General features: G+C 44.0%; 1 protein-coding gene across 2 annotated transcripts; it reads right to left on the bottom strand.

The window, feature by feature from the left end:
- Window positions 1-4,376: 4,376 nt before the first annotated feature.
- On the bottom strand, window positions 4,377-8,537 carry TIMM21 (translocase of inner mitochondrial membrane 21). 2 transcript variants are annotated; one of them, XM_084778033.1, is made up of 6 exons: window positions 7,569-8,195; window positions 6,748-6,810; window positions 6,561-6,658; window positions 5,130-5,203; window positions 4,943-5,048; window positions 4,377-4,835 (listed from the first exon to the last, which is right to left on the bottom strand). In XM_084778033.1, exons 1-6 carry the CDS (start codon window positions 7,864-7,866, stop codon window positions 4,737-4,739), a joined length of 738 nt encoding a protein of 245 aa, XP_084634159.1. In that variant the 5' UTR covers window positions 7,867-8,195; the 3' UTR covers window positions 4,377-4,736. The 2 variants fall into 2 exon arrangements, with proteins under 2 accessions (XP_084634159.1, XP_084634160.1); XM_084778034.1 differs by lacking the exon at window positions 4,943-5,048 and having other exon boundaries at window positions 7,569-8,537.
- Between the last annotated feature and the right edge of the window lie 16 nt (window positions 8,538-8,553).

The raw sequence follows: 8,553 nt of genomic DNA, 5'->3' as shown, positions 1-8,553 counted from the left end.
GGGCAGGAACTCCAATGAGGCCGGGCTTTGGAGACAGGAGCTGATGCAGAGGCCATGGAGGAGTGCTGCTTACTGGCCTGCTGCTCGCGGCATGCTCAGCCTGGAATCAAATAGAACTCGGAACTATCAGCCCAGAGATGGTAATGAGCTGGGTCCTTCCCCATCAATCACCACTAGTTAAGAAAATGCTCGTATGGAGGCATTTCTCAGTTGAGCTTCTCTCTTTTAGATGATAACTCTAACTTCTGTGAAGTTGACCTAACGCCATGGTAAAAAAATAAAATAAAAAAGGTGGTATGCATGTGATGCAAACCACACTTCAGATTTTGAATTTGGATTTTCCCAGGCTATACCCGTGCATACTGCACTCTCATGATCCTGGGCAACCCGGGTCAGGATGATGAACAGCCATCGTTCTGCAGCTACATTACGAGCTAGGCTGGCTACTGGGTTGTGTATGATGAGCGCGTCTGACCCATGAGGTCCTGGCATTGGGTGGAGGCATATGTAAGAAGGCCATTGGAAGGCTCGATGGACGGTGAATGAGGGAAGAGGGCCTGGGTGGGAGGGGCAGACACTGGGCTGTGGAGCAGTGCTGTGCACACCTCTGTGCTTTCATTACGGTGGTGGACGGGTGGGCAGGCCCGGACCTCCCAGCCCACCTGTACTCTGTTCTGTCCATGGCCTCCTGTCTAGTCCAGGGATGGAGCAGAGTCCCCCTCCCACTCGGCAAGGACCTGTGGTGAGTTTTGGTCCCCCTATGCGTATTACCTAGACTGTGTGTGCTCTAAGCTCACCTTGATGTCACCGCAATGCTCATGCTCATTGAGATGTTAAGTTTCATGCTGTCAGTCACAGATAAGGCCAGGATCGTGAGGTTGAAAACCCATCCATGTTTTTCTCAAAACTCTTTTGAAGGGTAAAGCCCTCCGCTCCTCTTTCCACATGAGGTCCCACCAGGGAAGCATCTGTTCCCTGCAGATGCTGCGTGGCCACTGCCAAGCCCCAACGACCCTGGAACTCACTTTCGACCAGGCAGGCTTTGAACTCACAGAGATTTGCCTGCCTCTGCCTCCCGAGTGTTGGCTTTTAAATCCATACTTAAATTGCACCTTCTCAGCTGCTTTGCTACGCTACCTCCAGTGCAGGAAAATACATTTGTTTTCTAATCACAAAATCATTTTACTTAAAAGTAAATAAGACATTTTTTTCTAAATGGGAACAAAATATAGGATATCTAATCAATCACAGGAATCAAAGTTTGCTGGGTGGTTCGAATCACTATTTGGCTGGCCGTCTTTTCTCCTTGGCATCTTGACTGTTAAAGTAAGGGCTGTAAGGGTAGATGTCTGCGCAGTAAAACAGAGCTGGAAATAATGGCTAATCATTTGGGAAATCTCTCGTCTGACATAGAGTGTAGTTCTGCTCAGATATATAAAATCAGAGCTCTCCAAAGAGGAGGGATTGGATATATCTGAATATACAATAATGTTAATTTGGATGGAAATTAAGAATGACAGACTAACTCTTTCATGGTCTGATTAGCACCAAACATTGCCAATTAGTTTTTCCTCTTTGCCTATCAAACACTTTTAGTGTTAGTTGCCCCACACTGTCTTCGTCCTATCCTCTTAACCTCTTCTCCATTTACCTGTTGTCTGCACTGTCCCGTCTCTCTCCATCCCTCCTGTGTTCTGCTATACAGTTCCCTCAAGATCCATGCCTGGGCCATACGGCAGGTTGAGTCCCAGTTCTTTGAGAACCTTCATGCTGATTTCCACAGTGGCTGTGCCAGGTAGTGGCCCCAGTGGGGGTGGATGATGGCTCTTCTTTGCTCACACCCCCATGGCAGCTGTATTTGTTTTCTTGGCCTTAGCCATTCTGACTGGGACGGGACATCATCTCAGAGCATTTAAAAATTGCTTTTCCCAGAAGCCTAAGGATGTTGGGATACTAAGAATATTCTACTTCTTCTGAGAGCTCTGTTCAGTCCCACAGTCTGTTTTTAAAATTGAGCTGTTTGTTTAACCCTTTTTTTGAGTTCTTTGATATTCTAGGCATGGATCAGTCAGATGTGTGACTAGCTAGTATTTTCCTCAGAGCTAGTCTTCACTCAGTTCCCATTGCTACACAGAGGCCTTGCAGTTTCCTGAAGTCCCATCTGCCAACTGCTGGGCCCAGTTCAGAAACTCTCTCTGTGCTGTTCAGGTGGAGCATTCGCCAGCTTTCTTCTCTATCAGTTTCGGGGTACCAGGTCTTAAGTTGGGGTCCTTGATCCATTTGGAACTGAGCTTCGTGCCAGGTGAGGGACAAGGATCTAGCTTTATTTGTCTGCATTTGGATAGTCAGTATTTGCAGCATCTTTTGAGGATGATGCTGTCTTTTCTCCAAAGTGTATTTCTAGCATCACTGTCAAAAATCAGGTGTTTGCAGTTGCATAGATTTTAATATCAGAGTTGACAGTTCTATCCCACTGATCCTGTTGTACACTTAATTCTGACAAGAGCTCACTGGTTGGACAGGACAAATGGCAAAAGTCTTAATGAAAATGATTCTATTATTGTAAACTCATAAAAATGGCAGATGGTGACACCAGGTAACCAGATGTGTCCTCTGGATGTTTTTTTTTTTTTTTTAGCTGAACTAATAGAGAAAAACATGGGAGTAAGCTTCTAAACAGATATGTTAGAACCAACATGGATTTAAAAAGCTGTTTAACAAACAAATTATTCTGGGATGGTGGCACATGTTTGTGATCATGGGGTTTGAAAGATGTAAGCTGATGCAGTGTGAGGCTAGCCTGGGCTACACAGCAAGAACCAGCCTCACAAAACCAAAACAAATGAAAGCAACACACAAAAAGAAAATTTAATATTTGGGATATAAAAGATATGTAAAGAACTACATGTTATATTTTCCTGTGGTTATACAGGAGGAGAATCATAAGTAATTTTTTTGTATTTGAAAAAAATAGCATTTTATTTTTTTATATAAAAGCAAACTTGGTCAACTCAGAAATTAAAGGACATGGGCATAACGTGGGAAGTAGGCCCAGATGAATAAAGAAAAAACACAAGCCAATTTGAACTAGACTACAGGGGGCAGGCCCTCCCTGGGCTCAGATGCCAGCTCGCTTTATCCAGGGAAGTTGGAGAGGTCACAGGAAGAACAGGACAGCTTTTCTGCTTGTTCAGTGTTTTTTTTTTTTTTTTTTTTTTTTTTTTTAAAGAGGATGAGCACTAAAACTGAAGCCTAAATTAAGAGTTTACCTTGTTACTTAAAATGTGATACCAAGAAGACAAAAGCTCTGTCTTGATATTTTCCATACTCCATAAGTGTGAAAAATGTTCAGGTAAAAATAATTTAAACGTGGAGTGGTGGTTCCTGTTTGTAATTATAGCACTTGAGAGACTGAGGCAGGCTGATAGCATTTAAGGCTAGCCAGGACTACTTAGTAAGACCTCATCTTAAAAGGGGGAAGAAACGTTTAAAAGTATTAGAGACAAAGTAGTTAAAAGTAAAACAAAAGAACCAGGCAACTTAGGCAAGAAAATAAAGTAAGCTGGGCAGACAGACAGAGGAGGGCTGGGGTGGGGGTGGGGGGGACAGGGACTTCCTCTCCTGAACAGGCCATCTGAAACGTCTCCCCTCGTTCCCAAACTGGGAGAAACCTCAGCGGAGGGAATAGACGCTGAAGGGCCCTAGGATAAAGAGATTTCCTGGCCTGCCCAGTGCACAGAACACCTGTTTGTATATATGCTCAAGACACCCATGGGGAGACCACGTTTAACAAATACCCAGAAAATACTTCAAATAGAACAGGTTATTTATTTTTGTGTTTTGATATGTTTGGACAAGCCAAATTACAGATTTTTCTTGTGAAATGTTCTTGCAAAATTTGCAAATTCACAAAATTGAAGCTTTGTCCAAACACATCAAAGCACTTAAATGACTGTCCTACACATTTACACATTTCCCTTGAGAGTTTCCATTCCTGTTCTGAAGTGGAAAGTCCTCAAAGGGCTGGAACATCCACGGTGCATCAACAGTTCTGGGATGCTTCCTGTAACTCTGGCTCAGTCACCCTCGCCAAGCACACAACAGGGAGGTCTGATGTGCTATGACCTGTGAGGGCCAGTGCATCGGCGGTGGGATGAGCCATCCTCCTACTTATGCAGTGTGCTCTGTCTGTGCACAATGCCCTCAGCTCATGGGGCCACACAGACAGATTCCCAAGATCTCAACTGCATGCAACCGCCCCACAGTGTATTTAAACCTCCCCACAGTGTGCCTATCACCTGATTTATGACTGCTCTTAACTATTTCCACATGCTTATCTCAAGTTAGATTCCAAAGTAAATAATACCTTTGACATCTTTTTGTTAGTTTTATCTTTACTCTGTAGGTTGTATAAAATCCACACAATATTAAACAGCATAAAATAGTGAAAGTCTTACTTATGTGGTGTATAAATTTTAGTAACAAAAGTTTATCATGAATGTAGAGCTGAAATACTGTCACGATTGGCAATTCAAAATGATAATGGCAAACTTGCTACATGTCATGATTTTTCACAAGAAACATCTGTTTGGTTTGTCCAAACTCATGATCTCTCACGTCACACTCCCTCTGTGTGACGTACTTTATTCCTGTTTTTAGAGCGCATCACAGCGAGGATGACTTCCTCCACGCTGCAGGAAGCAGGAAGCAGGAAGCAGGAAGCTGGCTTGATTCTCTTAGCTCTGTTGGGAACGATTATCTTCAACGACAATAGTTCTCATAGGAGCCACTTCCACGAAAATGTACCGGAACTCGAACTGGCCACTCCCTGGGTTCTGAAAAACATGGAGGTGTTATTACCCTCTCCAGAGCTTAAGCCACACCACGCTCAGAACCACTGGACCCCCTCACCGACTGACCCCCACAACCTGAGCTGGCATACCTCTTCCACTTCTACATGCACTGTTCCTTGTTTCCCTGGTTCAGAGCCCTCAATGTAGAATTTCACACGGATGCGCTTTAGCCCATTTTTTACATATTCAACAAAACTGTCAAGAAAATGCAAAGATGTACACCCAAGTTTCTTATTTAGAAACTGTCCTAGAGGTCTCCCGAGGATGCGGTGTTACCTGACATGCTGCCTCCGCCCACGTCTTGACATTTCCCCGTAGCCTTTAAGGGGCTCACCAAACACACCAATCACCTGCAGAGCAGAGACCAATCTTACCTGCTGTGCCTATTTCACGGCTCCTATAGAAATATTTTAAGACAGTCAAGTGATACATTATTTGTTTGCACATGCCAAGTGATTTTAGAGAGAAAAAAAGTCAGCGTAGTGAGGACCCTTTACAGAGATGGTGACTCAAGCAAGAAAACTAGGAAAAAGGGGCATTATGTAAAAATCATATCGTAAATAACTTAGTAAATATTTTATGAATGGACACAGAATGGGTCTCTCTGTGGTGTCCTGTAGCTTCAGAATGAAGTGAAGCTGTCTTCTGTCCTTACCAGAGACAAAGTAAACCTAAGTATTGAGATGCTTCTCCACTGGCACTCATACTGGAGGATAAAACGGATGGGCATTGGAAATGAAATTATTAGCACATATCTAGTATTAAAAGCTATGAGGTCAAAATGACATTTTAAAGCCCTAAGCACAGTGATGGCAAATATCAAGTAATGATGACATTATTAAAATAATCCAGGTGCAAATCTTTTCTTCCTAGTGAGAAAATTCACATGATGTAGAGACATAAGTTTGTATTGAATTTTCAAAGCAAATACTTTGAAATCGTCTCTTAAAAAACAAAAAACAAAAAAACCCACCACACATTGAACACTAAACTGCAAACACATATTTTGTCTCTTTGCTGAGTGCCCTTATTATTGCAAAGGTGTAGAAACAGGAAGGCTGTCAACCAAAAGACACATAAGAACTGAAAAAGGGAGTGACTACCCAAAGAAATTATTAATAGGTTAAACCTAGCAGTGCCAGATTAGGATTATGTATCGCAAGGCAGGTATATGGCTGGCAAAAAGTGAGGCCTTAAAAAGTACGACAAACAGACCTGCTGAAGTTTAAGGACCAGCTAGGAAGCTCTGGTCCCAGGAACACCCGTTCTTTCATGTATTCTGTGCAGCTCTACTTGTCCGAATCTGAAAATGGCCCGAGCCTATGCCCATGGTTACTGCTGCATCCTAACACAGGCTGGGTGCCTCCTGGACACCACACAGAATTTCCTGAATTCCACCTAACTACAGTGGAGTGTCCTAAGTGTAGTCTCTGACAACTCTGAACTTTCTCGGCTTCACTTCTTCTCAGCCTCCCTCTCTGTGGTTGAGGACACAAAGGGAAAGATGCTAGAGACTCTGAGGCAGACACATTTAATGCCCACAGCTGGAAGGAGACTGTATAGAGTGTAGTCAGGGAACAAAGACCTAATAACATAAAACAAACAAGCAAACAAACCAAAAAAACAAAAAAACAAAACCCCCAAGTAGCTCATTGTTGTGAGATGTCCCTGGCTTCAGAAGTGATGTATTCTCATCAGAGAACTAACCTCAGGGTGTGCTCTGCATTTTCCTAAGGCCTTCCCATATATGATATTCGGACTGGATGAAAAAAACAATTCTTTGAAAATTGTATATAACAATCCACCTGAAAAAGCAGAGAGAGAAAGAGATGAAGCAAAGCAACGGGACGGGAGCCTGTGGAAAGATGTTCAAGCACTTGCTGGGTTCTGCAACCTGTAATGCTGACTCCGAGGAGCACCACTAGCAAGTTGGTGAAGTCTCTCCCGGCTTCTTTCACTGCAAAGAGAAAATGTCAATAGTTACAAGTGTGTCCACAGTGCCTGGCCCGGGAGGCTTCAGGAGTTCCCAGCAGGTGCCCCGGGGCCAGGCCCAACGGAACTTCTCAGCAGTTTACCTCAAATGCTCCCAGGACTTCAGAAGCACCCCTCACCCCTGCACTAACCAGGCCTAGCCCTACTTAGCTTCCAAGACTGGAAGAGAGTGGGCTCCTTCAGGGCGGCATGGCTGTGCACAGGGCCTAGGAATCCCTGCATTTCTGTCACTGAATGCTTTCTTTCTAGCAGCAGGAAACTCTTATCAGTCTTTCCGAGTGAAAATGGACACAGATGAGGCAACACAGACACAGGTCTACTCTGTCCAGATCAAGAATGCTGACTCAGTCAAGAGGTAGCAACTCTCAACCCACCTCATAGGCCTACCGGGTCTAATTCAATATTTGGGAGTAAAAGGAATTACTCAAGAAGCGTTTATCTTAACTAAAAAAACACTTTATCCACACAATTATTATTCACAATGTGATAACTACACCAGATTCATTATCAATTTTCAAATACAGTTATAAAGTTGTGAAAACTGTGGGTCGACACTGTTATTTGTAAACTATATATTTAAGCAGTTTTACTTTTTAATCTGTATGATTACCCTTCCCCATCTTTGGATGTGAACTTGGCATAAAATGGTATTTGACAGATTGCTGTCACGTTGGTTAGAGGGGCTGGTCTTTACTGAAGTGCTGTACTTTTTTTTTTTTTTACCTTTCTGAGTCGTTGAGACGCCGGTTTCCTCTTTCTGACTTTTGCGAACAGACACTTGCTTGCTGCTGTCGTCCTCTGCTTTCTGGAGGTCCGGTCCTTGTGTCCAGAAGGTTTTCTGGGTGAACCTAAGAACAGTTCTAGGTTGTCCTGTTTTCTTCTGCTCCAGCAGCCTCCATCTCAAAGGCTGAGTCTTCAAGTAGGCTTTGGTGAGCACAAAGTGTGGCAACAACATCTGCCTGCCCAAGGGCCCGTGAAGTTTCTCTGCATGCTGTACCACTCGTAGAAAACTACAAATCATGGTCACAAAAACTGTGAGGCTTCGGGACTGCAATTTCTAAAGCTTCGCAATCCACACACTCAGGCGGACAAGACAAGAAACCACCTCGCTCACATTACACACTGTATTAGCCTGATATCAAGATAAAAAAAATCTTCAAGACGTTACGCACACCTTTTTTTTTCTCTTGAATTAAAATGCCCTCTCTACTTTCCTATTGACATTCACATCTTGCCCGCCATACTTTCGCAAAGCATCCTGGGAAACAGCAAACGGGCCGGGAATCGCAGTTTCAGCACTCCACACTTCACTGTGTAACCACAGAAAGGAAGGCAGGATGGACTACATCTCCCACAATGCAAAGCAGCTAGAGGGCGCCCGTCCCACCTGTATTCCCAGACCCCTTTGCGCGGGTTGCTGCGCGTGCGCTGAGTGTCCAGATGAGTTGTGGATGTATGTGGTATCCTTGCTTCTTCAATGGCTGCGTGGCTTAAACAGAACTCGCAGAGTCGGACTAGTTGAAAATTGCGTGTTCTCGTGGCCTTTCCATGAGGGCTGTGTCGACTGGGAAGTTCTTCATGTCGTAGGTTGCCATAATTATGACCAAGTGACAGTTTCAGCGCTCCCGTTTCTTCTCAAGAAAACAGCTAACAAACGTACATGGACCGGGCCGCAACAGGCCAACGGGCCTAAGCTCTGAACGGTGAA

Source organism: Acomys minous (assembly GCF_964271855.1).
Source record: "Acomys minous genome assembly, chromosome: 4".
In the NCBI taxonomy this organism is placed as follows: Eukaryota; Metazoa; Chordata; class Mammalia; order Rodentia; family Muridae; genus Acomys; species Acomys minous.
The sequence above is the reverse complement of the archived record's forward strand: the minus strand, read 5'-3'. Positions and strand labels throughout refer to the sequence as shown.

Excerpts from the sequence above, each read along its gene's own strand:
- TIMM21 (XM_084778033.1), bottom strand. The coding sequence starts at position 7,866 with ATGATTTGTAGTTTTCTACGAGTGGTACAGCATGCAGAGAAACTTCAC. Across the intron at positions 6,811-7,568 it reads CGTCTCAACGACTCAGAAAG|TGAAAGAAGCCGGGAGAGAC; the intron begins GTAAAAAAAAAA and ends TTCTCTTTGCAG. Across the intron at positions 5,204-6,560 it reads AATGCAGAGCACACCCTGAG|GTGATTGGTGTGTTTGGTGA; the intron begins GTTAGTTCTCTG and ends TCTGCTCTGCAG.